The sequence below is a fragment of the Pieris rapae genome, chromosome 17 (genome assembly GCF_905147795.1).
Source record: "Pieris rapae chromosome 17, ilPieRapa1.1, whole genome shotgun sequence".
NCBI classification, from domain to species: Eukaryota; Metazoa; Arthropoda; class Insecta; order Lepidoptera; family Pieridae; genus Pieris; species Pieris rapae.
The window spans coordinates 9,075,183-9,096,484 of record NC_059525.1 but is presented as its reverse complement, the minus strand read 5'-3'; the positions used below and the strand labels follow the sequence as shown (position 1 = coordinate 9,096,484).

At 32.8% G+C, this 21,302-nt stretch overlaps 1 protein-coding gene across 1 annotated transcript in view; it reads left to right on the top strand.

The window, feature by feature from the left end:
• Positions 1–21,302, top strand: part of LOC111001861 (probable chitinase 10) — an 82,241-nt gene that overhangs the window by 47,328 nt on the left and 13,611 nt on the right. The window contains exons 2-7 of the mRNA XM_045631870.1: positions 4,389–4,467; positions 5,124–5,326; positions 8,682–8,919; positions 11,171–11,350; positions 19,473–19,596; positions 20,646–20,827. Of these exons, the coding sequence (XP_045487826.1) occupies positions 4,389–4,467; positions 5,124–5,326; positions 8,682–8,919; positions 11,171–11,350; positions 19,473–19,596; positions 20,646–20,827 (1,006 nt within the window). The remainder of the gene's footprint in view (positions 1–4,388; positions 4,468–5,123; positions 5,327–8,681; positions 8,920–11,170; positions 11,351–19,472; positions 19,597–20,645; positions 20,828–21,302) is intronic.

Here is a 21,302-nt window from a genome sequence, read left to right as displayed (position 1 = left end):
TGATGTCGTAGGTTCGATTCCCGACTGGGCACTAATGAACTTTACTTCTTTGTGCGCATGTAACATTCGCTAGAACCGTATGCTAGGCACAGAAGACTGATCACCTACTTGCCTATTATTAGGTGGACAAAATGATCATGAAATAGATGCAAACACCTGAAGTCAAGACCTAAAAAAGGTACTAGCGCCACTGATTTATTAAATATAAATCTGATTCCTTAATATATATAGAAGTATTACGTGTTGCAGTCCATCCAAGTGAATGTATTTATTACCTATTTTACAAAGGGATAATATAGAACACATGTTTAAAATCGATTAAGATCGATTTGATATTGTATATATACATTATATGTTGTGTATCATTTTAAAGAAACGCATATTTTACACATAAATTGTAGTCAAATGAATAAACACATTTTTATTTAATTTCTTTATAACCTACGCGAGCCGTCTAAAGATCTCTGACTTCATTTAATACTGTTACATTATTATAATAACATTACGCACATTAAAATCCGATACAGGTGACCTAACTTCTAGGATTCCTTTAGGAAACCTAACCTTAGCCTTAATTAATTTGACTTTGAAGATGATATTGTTTTTATTGGCCTGACATTGAACTACAATTTTACTGTAAGTTTAACGTTCACATTAAAAATGAATTACAAACTGTGTTTTATTAAAGTACATTGATTCAAACATATTTGTCTGTTTAATGTTTCTTTTGATTTTGAAGTTAAGAACTTTTAATCAGGTTGTTTGAATACGTAAAGAGTATTCTTTCATGATAAAATATTTAAGCCCAAATTATAGAACTATTTATAATGAGCTGATTCATATTCACTATGTTGGTACGGTCCAATAAAAAGAATTCGTAAGAAGCCGCGACTTATTTTATATTATCTCCCGACCCGCTTTTTCGATGGAAATGTGTATCACACTACACATTACACATTTAGTAAATTTACTTAGTACATAGTAGTCTACATATATATTAGGTAATTTTGCTATATTTTTGATTAAAAAAAGATTTGGTTTGCCCATAATCTGTTAAATATATAATATTTACTGGTACACACCACAAATGAATACGTGATCATGAGGGTAAGATACTACTATAGAACTCAGAATAAGGTCCATATTCTCATTCATATGTCAAGTTACAATCTGGTCTTGACTCCTATCAAATTTGCCAAACTTCATATGAAAGAATTCGTTTGACAGCTATTGAAAGATCCTAAGTTTATGGGTCATATATAGCGCTATGTATCGACTCCTATTTTATCCTAAGCATATCAAACGAATCTATTAAAAATCAAATCAATAAACGTTAACCCCGAGATGTATGAGAATAAATATCTGATATTATATCGGTTAAAGGTCAATTAATTTGACTTTGACGAGTTTTCTCTAATTCTAACATTGACCTATGACGTGTTTATTCGTATGTTTACTTTATACCAAAGACAACAGTAGTTTTAAGTTGTTTTAAAATTTAATATTGGTGTGATTAATAATCTCAAAACTAAGATATAATCATCACACTGAATAACTTAATTTTGTGTGTATACTAAGAAAAGAAAAGAGCGCACCAATTCTTAAAAGGCCGCAAACGCACTTGCGAGCCTTCTGGCAATGTTATTGTCCATGGGCGGTGGTATCACTTAACATCAGACAAACCTCATATTTATAGTATTACTTCCATAATCCTAGGATATTTATTGCAATACATTACAAATCATATAAATTTATAAAATTTAATTAATTTTAAATTTCGAAGAATCTCTATCTTTCCCTTTAATTGCCTCAAAACTCATTGTACAAGCCGCACTGCTGAAAAGACTCCAGGAATTTAATCTTTAGAAGATGTTATTCATAGTTCATGCATTCAGAATTTTTAATTACTTTTTTTGCAGTCGTTCCCGCTCTATTGTACAACGAGTAGTGATTTTAAATTAAAATAGCCTAAGGCTTTGTCCTTATTTCGTGGTATATGCATAGTATGTTTCATAACGACTTGAAGTAATGGACCCGTAAAAATAACTTTGAACAAACAATTTGTTAAAGCCTACATTATAATGAAACCGTAGAAATGTACGGTTTCATTATATTAATTTTAATATCACTTTTTCGCTTGTTTTTTAAGTAATAATATAATTTACTAGAACATAAAGTAATCTGTTTATACATGTACATGAATTACAACCTAAGCTTTACATTCGAATCCAGGTGAAACGAAAATTGTTCTTAAAGAATATTCCTATAATCTTCCCGTGTTCATCAATTTCTAAACCATGTATTTATATGATGTGATATGGCAAATTATTAATACAGTGTAATTAGAGTAATTTAGTGTCTTATCTGCAGATCTAAGGTTCCAAAAACTATGAACACTCAAATACAGCGTCTATTATACGCACACTACCATTTGCATACTCATACATTTACGAATACTTAAAGTAATACTAAGACTACTTTTTATAATATATTATATTAGTTCTAAAATTCACCATTTATAACAGAATAATTGTAACCTAATTACCCGCAACTCTGTTTTGACTATAAGTGTATTAACTATTAATATGAATTAAATTCATTCCAGTGTTCCTAGCACTGGCACATTCAGTACACATCTTATATCGAAATCTACAAGCGTTCAAAGTCAAAACTTAATTCTCACAGTAGTGTTAGTTTCGGCAAAGGCAATTTATATTGGAAACAGACGCCAGTTACTTTTCCATTACGTTTTTGCTGACTATTCGTCCATTACGAAGTTCGCTCGTTACTGCGGCTTCCTTCATTTCGCCGAATGTTATTGGAACAATAGAGGAAATACAGATATTATTTTTCTTTGGTATGTGGAAAAAATAATATCCAAGAACAGTGTTTTAATAGAGACTGAGTAGTGGACACATTCTGTTATATTCATTAGGTTAGAATTAAATTACTTATTACTCTTAAAAAAGGCTAGATCGTAATGTTTAAGGATTTTTCACTGCTTTCAAAACATGAGTATAATATATTTGGGAATTACAGTAATTTAAAATCTTAATAACGCATTCATCGTGAAATTTATGTTTCAAGATATATAATAATTATCTCTTAATATTAATGTTTAATAAGATCCCTATATCCGTATATATATATCATACTATACTTGAACATGTGAGCTTTGATGACGTACTTGCTAACTACTTACCTACACGACTCAGAGTCTAAACTTAGACTTCATCAAATACAGCACATTAAGTGTCGTATATGTTAGTACGTATGTCGTAAGTTTGAGTTTAAAACCTTTAGAGTTGTTCGAATTGGGGGAAGTTTTGTAAACCAACCAAAAAATTTATTAAGCTCACAATACTTAAGAGGAGAAGTCAGACAAAACAAATCATTAAGTTGCAGTCTTTTGTTTTTAATTTAACTATTAATATTTTGCTAATAATAAATTGGATTGATAAGACTGTATGATTAATTCAACTATAAGGCTCTTGGTATACTTGCCTTGCTTAAGACGTTTAAATGTAAATTCCGACTACACAAGTAAAATAGATCAAAAACAGCGTTAGCACGTACAAGGATGCCGCACTAATAATTCGATATTCCTAACACAAATACATTATGCATGAGTCTCAACACAACACGTGTTTACATAACGTTCTGCATTTATACGCTGAAAACTATTTCATGCTAGTAATTATCATAGATTTTCCTTGGTATAAGTTTGTATGGGACCACTGAATGCCTCTAATGGACACCGATAGCGCCATAGCCGACGGACTGTCAAGGATGTGAAGTTGTTAAAAGCCCCTAAGTTGGGTCGTTTGGAAATACTTAACAACTGCTTCTATAAAGTGGTGTTGTGCGACAAATTTTTCCTTAAATAGCGCTGTGTTGTTAGGTTCTGATGTTTTATGTCAAAGGTAAATTTTCTATAATATATTATATATAATGGGTGTATTAATGAGAACGATGGATTGATTTAAGGCAAGCTAAATGAACGTCGGTAATTATATCCAGAATGAATAAAACTTTCCATCAACGCATTTTTATATATATCCGACACTTGTTTGTATAAAACGCAAAGAGTGTGATAGAACTCGACTATGTTGATTCAGAAGATTGATTTACTTTAATGGGAGTAATTGCTATATGTGTATATATATACTCCCGGTGGGGGTCTTTCGTGAGAGATACGACCTCCAACTATTAAAAATTCGAGCGTACTCCTCCCTCAAAGGCCGGTAACGAACCCACTAAAAATGGGTGTCTATGAGCTACGATGACTACCCTTTTCATGCGTCCTGGTTTTTTCCCCCTATTATATAAAAAAATAACCTATCGTCACTGTTTCTATACAAGATGCTAATTATTTTTTCTTGTTTCAGTGGCCACCGAGACTGTTACGGTGGACAGTCACCCTTCTTCTTCTAGTTGCCGTCATAGCTCCCACCACAGATTCATCTAGTAAGTGTTCTCGCTAAATCTTTTTAGTTTTAAGGAATTAAATTTATAAACTCTTTAATATAGAAAATCGTTCTTAAAAGAATGTTTTTCCTGAAACAGTCACAATCGGCACCAATAAATAAGGAACCAGTTTATTAAAATGCTGTCAAGTAAATATCTAAGTAAGACAAAGAGAACATCTGGCATTGAGGTGATCTGGAGCGTGCCAGGTGGCCCACTTCCGTCTTGTGAAAGCTAAATGCTAGATATCTTGTGTTTATTATCACTTGTTTAGCAGCATCACAGACTAGAGTTCTCGCACTTTGTTGTGATGTCACCAACCGATAGTTAAACGGTGAAGTACTTATAAACAACTACAAAAAGAAGCATTTAAGCCTTACCAGATTTTTTAACTTTAAGAGTTTCTTCAAAGCCTTCTCTTTAGCTCTTCTGTGTAGAAATTTTCTGAAAGTACCTTTAAACGTTGAAATAATGACGACAAGACGTAGTATAGTATCTTTGATACTCAGGTATAGGTGGTATTTCTTGTGCGTGTTACTGAATACACAGTACCAAAAAAGGCTTAATAATTTTTTTTATTTTTTTAGTTTTCAACACTAAACCAAACGAAACACCCTTCAAATCTCTTCGAATAATAAAAAAAAAAATATTTTTAGATGTCCGCAGAAGATTACGTAAGCCAAGCAAAGTCAACACATCTGTAACCAGCAGTGTCTCCAGGTCATCAGACCAGGTCATATCGGCTAGTGTAAACAGACCAAAGATCCGTGGGAGACCGATTGTCGCCAGCAGAAAGTCTTCTGCCGCGCTTGACAACTCCGTTGCCACCGATGACCATCGTGATAAAGATGGATATAAGGTATGTGAAGAAAAATAATTAATTAATTATCTATATTTTCTAGATCTTTCTGAAATTTAGATTTTATCCATTTTTTAACTTCTTTAATAGAAAAACTGGCCGAAGAGTCATTTATTATTGTACTACAAAGAAAGGTACGAGGGCCGTTATGACACAATTTTACATTAAAATTATAAGCCCTGAGTACCGATTCGACCTTACAAGTGAGCGTAACAAATTTAAAAGGCCGACGACGCACTCTCGAGCCCTCTGACATGAAACAAAAAACTATCTTGCCCTATTAAAGTTCTTGAATTTATGTGTCACTTAAGTTATAAAGAATATGTGTAGGCGACCTATTAGACATCATCGGAAAGAGACTTTAATATTAATAGTCTAGTTAATAGTGTGCGTTAACATTCTATAATAAATCATTCATGAACATTTGATGTGAGCTTCTAATTATGAACTAAAATGGCCAAAGTTGGCAATAATGTTGTAGTATTGTTGTTGTACCACACTCCACTTAACAAGTTTAATTAAGTACATAGTGAAAAAAAATAGACAATCCAAATTGTTCAATATTTGAGAGAGAAGAGAAGTAACTACACTACACTACACTTACTTCCCGAATGTAAAATCAACAAACCAATCTGGGTTTAATTTCTTAAAGGAAACTCGAACACATTTCGCCTTATATCAAAATATTATAAAATAAATAAGATTTAAAAATAGTAATGTTGTATTAAAATACCGATTCCCAAAACAATACAGAATCGTTCCACTGTCTACTTCCGATCAATATTTTAATCTCATTTGCCGTATATCGGAGCGATCAAACATTTCAATTACAAACGCAGCCTATTCGCTGAATGAAGGGTTGTCGACGAATCATTAATTTTCAAAAGTCACAGCTTGACCTTTGACCATGGTCAATATTAACGGTTGGAAAATCTGTACCTCTCAGATATAATATTTAAATATGTAGTACTTGCGTTGACCAAAGGACCTTGAAATTGTTATTATTCTATCATTTTATATGTTATAAGTTGTCACTGTACGATCGGAGATCTTTAGTCGGTGTTACGTTCTTATATACATGTCTAATTACCTGCTTAAGCTGCTCTCATCCACCGAGGTCGAAGGCTCGATCCTAGGCCTAGATCCTTGCCTATTAGATTTAAAAACTATAACTATCATGAAACAGATACAGAAATCTGAGTCCCAGACCTAAAAAAAGATTGTAGCGCCACTGATTATTATTATTATTGTCATATATTTTAAAGATAGCTTGTAACATTTACTGATTATGATGATGATGTGGTGAACCTTAATAATCGAAGATTCTGCTGTATCAACAACCAGACTTCTAAAAAACACAAGTAGATAACCCTAAAACTGACTTGTAATTCATTTGCGCTCCGATTTCACAAACTCAACGGCTGATGCAAATCAAACGATATTGCACGTTCGATTTATCCATAATTTTGTTTGCTTTATCACGGACTTTAAACACAATAAACAAGCGAGCTGCCTGATTTTGTAAGACTGACATTTCGCAACAATTTGTATTTTATCATACGAAAAACGTTAAGTCCTTTTGTTCATTCAAATATTCACATTCACTATTTATATATATAATTTTTTATTCAACTCTACCTTGAACTATTGTCACTAGAGAATATGAGAAAATTAATAGATAATATATCGATTGCGTTTAAAATATTTGAGAATCAGGTGGATAATGGATTGGAACCTTTTAACTAACTTAATTAGTTTTGGCCAAATTTCTCCGAGTAAGATTAAGCATTCTGATAAACCAGCTAGGTATATCGATAGTTACTCCCCACACACTTTAAATTCAATTATCTGTCTGTATTTTTTTTTGTATTCGTGTTTGTTGTTTGCCTATGAGTGTTACGACATTCAATCTTGTATTTTGTTTTTCTTGCCAATTTATCACCATTTCAAGCGTTGGCAAGCTATTGTAAATAAATAAATATACTCCAAGAAATATATTATTATATTATATATTATTATACTATTTATGATCTATATATTCTAATGTGTCTCCTGAGACGTTACCTTACTTTTTATAGTAGTGATGTCGCCCATGGACACTCAAATTGCGAAATAGCCAAGTGCGTTGCCGGCCCTTTAAGAATTGATTGTTTCGGAAACGCTTCACTAGGCAGCTGGTTCCACAAATTGGTAAAAACTGCATAATCGCTCAGTTGTGGAACAACGGATGTCGAGGTGATTAAATTCAATAAAACTCATTACTTTTCTAATTTAAATACATAATTATAATAAAACTGGGTTAAAATAGGTAGTAAAATAGGGGGGGGGGGGGGGTAAAGAATCCCTCCGAAATTTTAATTTGTACAGTTGTTTACAATTCTTATCAATCAAACATTAGGAAGAAAGGCTGTATTTCCCTGACAGGAAGCCTGTGCGGACCTTGCAACCATGTTTAAGAGAATCTAAGTTCTACTGCATTACAATAAACACCAATTTCCAAAAGCTCTTTTTACACGATTACAACGCGGATATGGACAGCTTTTTGAATGTAAAAGCATACTTGCTTACCTTCAAGCTTTGTTTATGGTAAATCGAACCTAAATTCATGCACATAGAGGTGATATTACCGTGTATATGTAGATAGGTCATACATATGGGTAAGATAACTGCCGTCAGGATATCCTCAGAGATTGGAGGAATGTCAAAGTTGTAATTATATGGAAGTTGATATTGTACTTATATGATGCAATTTCTTCATATATACAATAAATGTAATTCAGTACAAAATGTTATATGTATAATTTGTCCACTCGCATCAATTATAATATAATAGTCATCTTGAATTTATATAAACTGATATATTTTCATATCAAAAACATTTGATCATGTTTTTTTAACCAATCTCCGTCTAAAAAATAACTAAGGAGATAATAACTATGGCGATGTATTATTTTGATAAATATTACGAGCCTACAAAAATCTTACTCGTGCTTATAGTTTTTAACGCCACCTACAAATGACGTTAAACCCTTAATCGCGCTAGTAAAGTTTTACCACCGCTAAGTATATCCAATTATATCGACCTAGCTATTAGATGAAGGTTTAAGTCAGGCTTCGCGTAAGTCTATTTTATATAACAATGGGCAAACGGGCAGGAGTCTCAGCTGATACTACCTATAAACACTCACTTTGCCAGAGGGCTCATAAGTTCGCTGACCTTTAAGAACGCTATTTTCTTGAAGGACCTTCATTCAAATTGGTTCGGAAATAAACTTCAGAAATAAGACTAGTGATCCCTTTTTTCGAACTCAGAAAATCCTTCTACAAATGTATTAAATTAACTTTTTATCCATAGGTGGTCTGTTACTACACCAACTGGTCGCAGTATCGTACGAAGCTCGGCAAATTCACACCAGAAGACATTCAGCCAGACCTCTGCACCCACGTGATCTTCGCCTTCGGATGGATGAAGAAGGGGAAACTCAGTTCTTTCGAATCAAACGATGAGACTAAAGATGGAAAGACTGGATTGTATGATAGGATTAATGCTCTCAAGAAGGCTAATCCAAAACTTAAGACTTTGCTTGCTATTGGTAAGTTGCTTCGATATTTTGGTGTCCTGTGATTTCCTAAGAAAGCTAATACAACAAAAGACGATGAATATTTAGTTTAACTGTAAAGATCATTATTGATTAAGCATTACGAAACTCCAGATCCAGGTTTAAATATCTAAAACTACTTTATACATGAAAGTCAAAGTCAAAGTTAAAGTCAAAATTCATTTATTCATATAGAATACATACTTAAAAAAAAGAAATATTAAATGAATCTAATTTAACATTTACTGCCAGTTCTCAAATCAAGGGGGTAGAACGGAAGAGAAGAACTGGTAATAAACTCTAAAAAAGCAACATATCACGACAAAACATATGAACCTATCATAATATGTTCTTGACAGTATAGAGACATAATAACTTCGTCATGCCAACTTCAAATAGTAATTAGAATCATCACTTCCACTTGTCCAGCCATGTAGAAATAATTCACCTTGTACAAAAACCGACAGGAAATATTCCGGAAACTCTCGAATTCAAATGAAAATAATTGATTTACAATAGCCGTTTTTGTTTGACTGATAATACGCTTAATAAAGGCAATTATCGCAAACACGCGATTTACGTAAACGTGTTTTATATTTTAATTATATTTTATATGATACTAACATAATATTTTTTGTATTATTAGGAAAATCTAAACTCCCGTTGCCCAATTGGACCGGATAAATTTTTGTATATTAAATACCTGTGATAATCTGTGGCGATGGGCACATTTTGTATATAACTGGTCTTCTCGTTTTAAATGTCCAATTTGAAAGTTTAACAACTGTCAATGTTGACAGAACACATTTGTCATGCTGCGTTTAGGACTATAATCCTTGACATTACAATTAGCAATAAATAATATTCAAAATCTACAAATTTAAAAGATAAATCTTCAATACATCAAATATTGACATGAATACGCCAAGTAGAAAGTGACATTATGCGCAATGTTTTGTTTAACGAGACAACCTGACAATACCACTTACATAAGATTAATTGCTTGACATACCACACGCGTTACATAAAAAGCTTTCTAACGCAACCCTAGAACACTTCCTGACATATTATTACAGATATATCATAATAAAATAATAGTTATTAGGGAAATTTCACAGTTATTATTTACTAGTTTTCTACGTATAATACATACGTATTTTATTGTTCCTTTATAAAGGGAGTATATGCTAGCTTTATAATAAGGTACCTAACCTTATTTGTTATCATGGTCAAAAATAAAATAAATAAATCAATGGCGCTACAAACTTCTTAGGTAGATAGGGTAAGCCTTACTATCGGGATCTGCTTCATGATCATTTGTCTAGTTTTGGGTCTAAAGTAAGCCGGTTTACTTACGACGCTTTTGTTCATCGTACGAGCAAGTGTCAAATGCGTAGAAAATCCATTGGTGCACAGCCGCGGATCGAACCCAGGACTTCAGAGATGAGAGTCGCACGCTGAAGCGACTAGGACCACAGTACAGCTCGGTAGTATGTTCGTGGTGTCACTTACCAAAGTATGATATAAATTCCATCACTAGTACCCCAGTTCTCACGTACAAGTATTTTCACTTATTTAATAGTATCAATAAAAACTACGTATGCAACAATATGAACTATGTAATCAGGTTGTGAAAATGTATTGTTAATACTTAATCAATTTTCTCAGGCGCAGGAAAAATTCCTTTGCAATGTGAATATTTGGTCCAATCTTATTATACCTTTATCACATATTAAACTCGACTACTAGACTCTGTCAAATGCTATAAAACTGACCCTGACTGCTATAGGCATAAATGCTGTATAGCATGATCAGCAATATTAACAACAACGCCATCTGTTGTCGCAAAGATACCGGTTCAATTTACCAAAATTAACTTGATTTCATATTCTCGTTAAATTTATAGATATTATATTGTTTAGAACAAAATATCGTTCTAAACACAAACTAACTTGGAAAATAAAGATTAATTTGAAAATACAAAATTGAGAAAAGGAGGGTAGTGCGGAATTATTACAGTCGTACGCACTAATATGTATTTTGTTCTTCTATAATATATAAAATTAATGTGTAAAGGTAATCTTAAATAGTGTACCAATGTTACCAAAACCACCTACATATTTTCATCTGCAATTCAAAGAAATGGTTGTAATATAAGATACTTGGTACTTCTATTTTAAGAGTATATTTTTTTAAATAAATGTTTTTATTTATTATAAAATTAATAGATAACCACTCTTCCCAGGTGGCTGGTCCTTTGGTACTCAGAAATTCAAGGAGATGTCTGCGACCCGGTACTCCAGGCAGACGTTCATCTACTCAGCTATCCCGTACCTCCGGGACAGGAACTTCGATGGGCTGGACGTGGACTGGGAGTACCCCAAGGGTAGTGACGACAAGAAGAACTTTGTGCTGTTCTTAAAAGGTAAGGTTCATACTGAAACAAAACTTTTGTGGTCTTCACCTTTTCAACCTGTTCCTTGCAGCAACGAAAAGTATTTGAATTGAAAGAATATGAAATTGTAAGTAAAATGTAGAAACTATCGTCATAGGGAATCCTAGTGTTTAGTTTAGTTAAAACTGTACATTGGTTTTATTAATTATAAAGTGTTTTCTTTCTTATTAACGAACTAGGCGAGAACTCGAAGTTATTAGGCATCCTCTTATATAAATTATGACGCACTCTTGCTTTTATGACAAAGTCAGGTCAACTTTGCCTGATATAGTGCCACATACTTTTCATAACCGGTAAGATGTCACCGAGTTGGATATTAGTATTGACAGTAATCAAAACTTTGCCATTGTAATTAATAATCCAAGAATAAAAATAAATACATTTTAGTTGTAGTTTTATTAGATGTAAGGTACATAGTAAAATTATTTATTGCATGCACTTAATGGCGACGATAGTACCAATTTCGCCGAGAAAAGTATTTAACACTGTATATTCATACCTACTATACTTGTATATCAGAATTATGTCATTACATCTGATAAAAGCCAAAAAGTTTACTGCAGATTGTTAAATAAAAGAAAAAAATCAAGTGCGTGCGTACAAAGTACACATGTCAGAAGTGTAACTTCTTTATAAATGAATTATTACAAAGGTAAAAAGCCCAATGTTCTACTGAACGGAAAAATCAACTAATAGAGTGTATTTTTTCTCGATCTCTCTGTCTCACTCACTCTCAATCCGTTTCAATTGCTCTCTACCATTTCTTCGACAAAAAAACTGCACATCTTCTTTTCCCCTCATGCGCCTTTAGAAATTTCTCTTCAAAAAGAACCTCAGACATAGAAATTTATTCTGTTTTACTGTGTTCCCATACATTTGTATCAATTGTAACTCGTAAAATATTCTAAAGAGTTTTCTATTGAAATAACTAAACAGAAATATTGCACGCTTGCAGTATCGATAGACTGGCAGTGGTTGCACCTGCTACCATAATGGTGGGGTAATTTTTATCGATAACCATTTATTGCTTTTTTTTACTGTTCCCATTTTTTAACGTCATTCATAATACTACATAGTGTAGCACTTAAATGTGCGGTCTGGTGATTTTTTATTAATTTCCTGATGTTTTTGTTTATAATAAAATGTCAAATAAATAATGCTAACAGTCCTCTTGAATATGCGCAACAAAATATGTCTCTTGTGTTACAATTACCGCCCGTCAGTATACAGTACCATCTAGAAGAAACTGCTTTTAACAGTAAGACCGCTTTGTCTTAATTTTTTTTGTCTTACTAATAAAATCAATAATTTAACTAGTTGGACTAGTGGCTTCAGAGTACGTCTCTGAACCCATAAATCTTGCGTTCGTATCACATATATTTATAAACTTTTATTTATAAGTGCGCATATAACACTGGCTGGTATGGAAGCAAAGCATTGTAAGGAAACCAGACCGAAGAGTCGACGGCGTGTGTCAGCCACAAGCTCATCACACACTTGCCTATACAGAAAAAAACCAATCAAACAGATACAAAAATCTGAGACCTAAACATCAGTGGCTTTGTATGTGAGCCTTCTTCCTCACGTTACGTCTTTTCATTTTTAAATAATACATCGACAAATGATTTACAACACAAAATTCTAGTTGGAACTGACCTAATTTTTACATACCTGTATTCGATTATATCTGCAAAGAGTACATCACTAGCGAGGGTCAAAGCGGGCTTAATCAAATATTTTATCGATAGCTGCATCTGACGTCAGCACTGCGTCTTCCTTACATAATTCTATTTCCTATCAAAAAGCAACGATCGCAGAATCGATAAAAGGGTCGCGCTCACCTGACACAGCCATTAGTGCTGATCCATTTACATCGATATCGATAAACTAAATACAAAATAGAGTGCAAAAGGAAGTATAAGATTTCTTTTACATGCTATGTTAAAAGTATAATAATTATCACAACGCGAACCGAAATATACTGTCATACAAACAGACACCTTAATAAATGTGGGTGAGTTGTCAAATATTTGTAAGCTGTAACAAAGCTTTGTGTGGCTGATTAGAGTTTTGAAATTTATACCTACGCTAAATTAACTTAGATTTGTACTAATTATCTTAGTTTAAATACATTTCCATCACTTCTAAAACCCTACAGTAATTGTGTAGTCAATTTTCGTAAATTTGCACAAGGCATGTTCGTTAAGGACAAGGGTCAATCTCATCAAAACACAGCACGCGTTGCGTCAGTCCTGCCGTCACGAAGTACTCGCACTGTAAGGTCTCTTCATATGCTTCATATACTTGCAGTTTGAATGCCACAACCATCATTATAAGTATTTGCTAATATATCAGATTCATACCATTTAACCTATACTCATACTCATGCTCAACAAAAGATCGGTACACAAAAACTTGGAAATTAATTAACATTCCATAATCAAACTTAAAGGTAATAAAAATATTTCATTGTTTTAACCTATAAAAAGAAAATTAAAACAAATTTAAAAGTTTGGCCCATTGTACCATTGTACCATTAACGATGGCAATATTCTCGCTGTATTGCGATACTAATTCGTTGATAATTAAGTAAATGTGTTTTAATTAGTATTTTAATAATTTAGTAATTTTAAAGCTTAGAAAGTAAATTTTTAAATTCGCCAATATTCTTTACGCAGCTAATCTAACGATGCCTTTACGCAATTCTGTCCTTTCGTAACATATTACAAACTTGAAAGACAACAAACATGGGGAACCTGATTAAACTCATCATTAATTATAATTCATTATTTCTAATTATTCTAACTATTTCTAACATAACCCCGTACCTGTATAAATGCATAATTATTAATTACGCATTCGTTAAACAGCTGTTAAGATGTCGTTATTTTTAAATTCTTGTTAATTCATTAAATAATAGATGTAATCACATATTATTTACACTAATAAAAACTGCAATAATAAAACTATTTTTTATATTAATTTAAATCCCAATTTAGAATATGAATCATAATTGAACGACTGAGTAAGACTCGCTGTTGGCTTTTTCAGTTTTTTTTTATAGAACAGGGGGCAAACGGGCAGGAGGCTCACCTGATGTTAAGTGATACCGCCGCCCATGGACACTCTCAATGCTAGAGGGCTCGCGAGTGCGTTGCCGGAATTACGGAATCGCTGCACACCTCACAGCAAATACTTTTTGATTAGAATAAAACATAAATTAATTCGCTATACCATTGCTAGAATTCTTAGTCATTAATTTATTTCACATACTTAATTTCCGTGCAAAGCCATATAAATGACAAAAAAAAAAATATAATTTACTTATAAGCCGGTTTCCTTCAAGTTATGGATGTGACAACGCACATACATATTAATAATGACTGCAGAATAAAGTCCACGATTACTAAAAGCGAGAATATGGCATTTATCGCTATTGTGGCATGTAGTCTGTCGCTAACCACAGAAATAAATATACAAAATAATACATTAAATATATTTGTAGAACCTTACCATATTATGCCACCTAGTCTTAAATATAAGGAATGGTTAGGTGGTTTGGCGAAGTAGAGCGGATGCATAAGAAGTGGGTAACGAGTAGGATATTCAAGGCAAAGCACCGTGGCTGGTGAAATCGCGTTGGGCAGGCCTTGTCGTCCATACCTAGAACCAATCCAGGAGGTACTAGAGAAAGCATGGTAAATGTCATGAAATGGTTGCAGTGAAAGAGGTAAGTCAGGACCGTCGAAAGTGGATATCTGTGACTCTGCCATCAGGAAAAATGCGTGATGATATAAATAAATAAAAAATAATAAATTTGATCGAATTAAAGGTTCCAATCTGAGGCCAAAATTAAGGGTTCTAGCATCATTAGATTATTATTAACCATATTAGTACCAAAAATAGACCAAATTTAGGTAACAGCAAGTGAGACATGGTAGAGAGCACAGTACAACAGGAATGGCGGAATTTTGAGGAGGCCTTCCCAAAAAGGCACACAGAAATCCAAAAAGAGTAAGATAGAAATACAAATATGTTAAGGCTATAATGAACATAGATTCCATCGTTTAGTGATATCAAGATTGGCGCAGGATTGCTTGTATACTGAAAGCCCTATACTATTCAGGGGTTAGTCAGACTACTGAGATTTAGAGCGATTGAGAAAGACCTCTTTCTCAATCGCTCAGCAGCCTCTTTTTGTGAGCATGTAATGCTGCATTGACCATTACACTCCAGGAACCCTAACTTCCTAGCATAGCTAAGCTTTGATACTGGCTAACTGGCTTTATTATGACAAATATGTAATGTATGTCAGTAACGCCGCGTTAGGATATTATACACATATCATAACCAAATATTATGGCTTTCCGCGAACAGTATTATTAATTTGGTATACTGACTATGTTTTTTGTGGTTGTCGAACGACGGCCGTACATTATGTGAAACCAGCTGGAGCTAATTTGACATAGGGTCTTTCGAGAAAAGAGCATAATAATTCTTAAAAGGCCAGCAACACATTTGCGAGCCTTCTGGCAATGTGGGTCTCCATGGGCGGCGGTCTCACAATATCAGATGAGCCTCCTGTGCGATTGGCACTTTACATAAAAAAAGGTTAGTTTAGTATAAATGGGCTAATCTTCAAGTACTAAAGGTAGTAAGCGACACTGAGGCCAAAACTAGTCGCTCATTCTCTCACACAACCTTGTTTAACAAAGAATTAATCATGAGACAGCTAGTTAAGTTAATACCTTGTTCGGAACTTAGTTCTCGAAACTAGTATTTGGGGCTCGACTACACGAGTCTAGAGCTTTGCACTTCGAGATTGTTGAGGCTGCTTATTCTAGAAAAGGCTTTTTATTAATTTAATAAATAAAATAATTTATTAGTGAATTATTTGGACTTTTAATTTTTGAAATTAATTTATTTGTATGATTTACTTACCTTTGTGATTATAATTTTTTAAACAATATAAAGCTGTATGGCAATATATGGGTTACGTACTATGTCACTCATAGGAAACTTATATAGTACAAGTCCTATATCTGCACCTTTTATATTAATTACTCACTAAATCTGATGGATCGCTTCTTGGACATTGGTCACAACAATTCCAGCTTCCAGCGCTCCCCCTCCCGTCAATGTCTTTTCCAGCAGATGAAGGACCTGATAGAAATTAGGCCAAAATAATATTTGCAAAAATATCTTTGGCTAATATTATTCATTTTGGACCTTTTTGTGTTTCATATTCATCCACTCGGCTAAAATTATTCTTTTTGTGTTTCATATTCGTCCACTTTTTTTAAACCTTCGGAGGACTGTAAAGCTGTCGACATTATTTGATTTCATCATTTTGTTTTCTGTATACTATAAATGGCAGGATACATATCCTTTGCCACAGTTGTCCAACAATGTGGAGGCTCATTAAAACAGCCAGCACATACGAAAGGCTTAATTATTCTCTATGATCAAAGCTGACGTCTTCACAAACGATTCGTATCAATCGCTTAAGTTCTAGCAGTAAATGTGATCACGATTTTCTTTAGTTGCAATAAAAAATCATCGGATCGTATTGTACCTGGTATGTGTAGCACCTATTATTTTAAACGCGAAGACAATTATCAGCAGTGTTGAAAAAATATAAGATAAATTATTTTTAAAAGACACTAGCAAATCATACAGACACAAAGAACACAAAACATACAAAACATAGAATGCTTGTACTGTGTTCTTGTACGTGTTGTGTGTTTAAATGACAAGTGTGTGACATTAAAAGAAAACATTTCAATTATAAAAGAGAAAATAAAGAATACAATAAAATTCAATAAACTATAGAAAAGAATAAGAAATGCAAATATTAATAATGAAATATAATTTAGTTACATTATGAGTCATAATGTTAATTATTAATAGTCAATTTTTATAATATTTATCACATTATTAATGTATATTTTCACGTTACCAAAAAAATATTAAATAGAATGCTGTACTATTTACTTTATTATATAAGTCATCATTAATATAAAAATTTACAATTTAAAAGTTTAATTTCCACTTTGCAATTGCTGCAGAATATTATCTTATACTAATTTGCAAATTATTAAAGCTACACACATATGACTAACATTTGACAATTAAAATAAATATGCATCTATACAAATTCACATCGACCCTGACATTTGCAAGATGAAGACTGTTTTATTTTGCACGACTTCGTGGCCTCATTATCATTTTGCTCATCTTTACGTTTTATTGTTTTAGATGCTTTTTATTATTCAAAACAAATTAATTCCAATAAAAATCATTCATTTAGGTAACATAATAAACACTTATGAACGTAAATAAAGAACGTACTAAATGTTAAATGCTTCTAATTTTACATGCATTGCCACTTCCCAAATCTACGGCGTAGAAGGAAAGAGAAGAACTGGCCATAAACTCTCCGACACTCTTTCTAAACGCCATGTTTCTTGCTTTACAAAATGTTTTTAAAGAGCTGCAACCATTACACAATGTTCCACATGGCATCTTAAGTAATAATTATATGCATGGCTATTATTTATTTTTATATAAAATGACTGTACTTTGCTTATGTTAGGAGCCTACTAAAATATAGCTTAACTGTTTGGCCCCTAATCTATAAGAATACAATAAAGCAATAGAGAACATTTATTGCTAATAAACATTAATTATAACACATCAATAACATCGATTTTGGTTCTACAACAGCGTGTCATGTAGACACATAGGTCTCCTCTATATTATATTATAGACAAAATATCGTGAATGTTATAGCAATTTTTTTTTATAGAACAGGGGGCAAACGGGCAGGAGGCTCACCTGATGTTAAGTGATACCGCCGCCCATGGACACTCTCAATGCCAGAGGGCTCGCGAGCCGGTAAAATATCACGAAACAGATTTAACAACGAACGGAATTTATCGCCGCTCACTTATTTGGATGATCCTCTCACTAATCCTTTTAGCATTGAGCAAATAAACCAGCGTAATTCCACCACAAATATATTGTATATTTACAATATTCTTAACCTATGTAGTAACTATATTAAAGTTGGAAAGTACCAGGTGTAGGGTCACCGGTACTATCTACCTGCCAACTTAACATTTTTATTACCTTAATCATTAATTGTAATTCAACCTTTTTCCTTGTTAATTTCATTATTATTATGATTAATTCTGTTGCATTTTGGGTATTCTTTTAAAAGTCATTAAAAATTTAAGCAAATTTGCCGGTAGCGATAAATCAAATAAAAACATTTATTAAGTCCGGTAACACAATGTAGTGTACATTATTAGTATTATGACCGTCAAAAAGAAAAACATATTAAATGCTTCTAATTGTACATTTACTGTTTGTTTTCAAATCAAGAGCGTAGAACAGAAGAGAAGATCTGGCAAACTGTCCATATGAATCGTAGTAATCTAAGACAATACGCATTAACGATGGCGTTGTTCGCTTAATTGTGATTAGTCAAACGATCTCAACTTCGTGATTGGAATAGAGAGTTCACAATAAAATTAACTTTTGTTTCGACTTTATTTTACAATCTCACGATTCTCCGGTTTTGAAGGATGATGGCTGATAATTTTAGGAATGGTATTTCAGCTTTTTTATTATTTCATTAACTCGCCTTTGTACCAAGACTTATGGCCACACACTAAGCCTCACACGTGTGGGAATAGCAGCAAATACAATATCTAGTTGTGCTACGCTCATGCCTCATATCTATAAATGACGTCTTTTTATTATACTTATTCAGTATATCTTCCGTAATCGAGAACCATTCTTTACATAAATATAGTTCTTTTGCATTTATATAAGTTTTCATTGTCTATGTCAAACTTCATCCTGAAAAATAGTTTGATACCTCTTAAAAATTCATTTGGGTTTTATTGACGTCCTTAAATACGATAAAAAATATATCTGAGTCTGTTCAGATATGTATTAAAGATCAAATATGCGGTATTAATCTACTAACCCAAAAAAATTGTTGTGTAATCATTTGATTATGTCACTGGGAATCGAACTCGCCGAAGTTTATCACTAATAAATGTTTTAATATCTGTTATTTCAGAGCTTAGAGAAGCCTTCGAAGCTGAAGCTCAGGAGGTGAAGAAGCCACGATTGCTGCTTACTGCTGCTGTACCAGTCGGCCCCGACAACATTAAGAGTGGATACGATGTTCCTGCTGTTGCTAGGTAAGATAACGCTTACGATGATTTCACCAAGTCAACTTCCCTGGAATAGAGAGAGAGCTAATGGTTTGATTCAGCATCGGTGCCTGTAACAATATTAATTACAATCCCAATTACACTGAAGGTTGCGAAATCAGCGCTGTGGATATTAAGATCATCGTACATCCAAAAATATGGTCCAATTTTGGAAGTTAAAATAGATACAGTCTCATTCATAGTCTTCAACGTATGAATAGTAATATTCTACGTTTAATTTAAATAAATAAGTAATAAGATTATTTACAAAACTCGATGTTTCAGTCATCGTCAGGTGAAGAAAATTTCGGGTAATGTTAGATGCATTTTTGAGAATACTTTTTGTTCCATTTATTAAATTTTCGTTTTCGCTTATCGAGCCTTTAGTAATTCCCATATTATGAATTCATTTTTTATTGGAAGATACAGAGCCAGTATGACCGTTGCTATTGGATACAGTCTGATTCATACTCTTCAAAGTAGAAATGGTAATATTTTTATCATTAGGTAAAATTGTCAGATACCGTTAAAATGTCGAGAACAAGAGATTAGCTATAATTGCAGTGTGGGTGCTGGGGGCATTTAGATTTTGCTTTTCTTTCCTCAAGATTTAAATGCATCTCACACATTTTGGGCAGTTTTTTGTTCTCTATTATGGCCTTAATAATGGTAATTGTGAAACCATTTAGGCATTCAATCGTTAAAATTTCTCACACACATTGTATTTCCATCATTGTTTATATAAACAATCATATCTTCATTCATACAATTCTCTTTTCTTATACTACTTTCAAGAACGATTCTCCTATATTTTACTACAATTTCGAACGGATTTTATTGGTATTCAAGATTTTTTTTTATTTTATCTTTCTTTACTCCCAATTTTGTATGATTTTTTTAAATACCTCTTAATTTTACTAAAATAAAATTCTGTGTTTGATAATAACTTTACTATTTTACTAACAAATAATTGTCAGTAGAGAGAATATTTATTTAAATTTAAAAGTTTTAAATATTAATGAAACCTTATTTCTCAGCTATCTGGACTTCATCAACGTCATGGCTTACGATTTCCACGGCAAGTGGGAGAAGGAGACTGGTCACAACGCACCACTGTATTCTCCATCATCAGACTCTGAGTGGAGAAAGCAACTCTCTGTGGACCACGCGTCTCATCTATGGGTCAAATTGGGAGCTCCTAAGGAAAAACTAATTATCGGTTAGTTTTCTATTTAGCAAGAGCAGAAGTGGTTTTTCAAAGGAATAAGATATATAAATCGATAATACATATAACATATAAATATGTTTTCTTATTAATCAGAACAAACTAACAATTCATAATGTATCGTTAACATTTTCTTAACAAATTATTATTTTAACCGAGTAATCAATTAGGAATTCAATTAAATCAAAATCTCATCCTTAAGGATCCTAGTTTCATATGTAGGTCATGCAAAGCCTTTGTCGAAACGCCTACGCCCTGCCTTTGAAGGACGAGTCATAACTGCATACCAAAATTCTAGCAAGCATCAGCTATTAACAATATACTTTGACTATTAATTATGTGTATAGAATAATTAAGTATTATAAACTGCCTCGCCATTCCTTTAGTCTTAGGTTTTACTTTTTGACACTATCTATCAACATCTATAAAAATAATTTAGATAATAGAGTAGTAGTACAAATAAAAAACA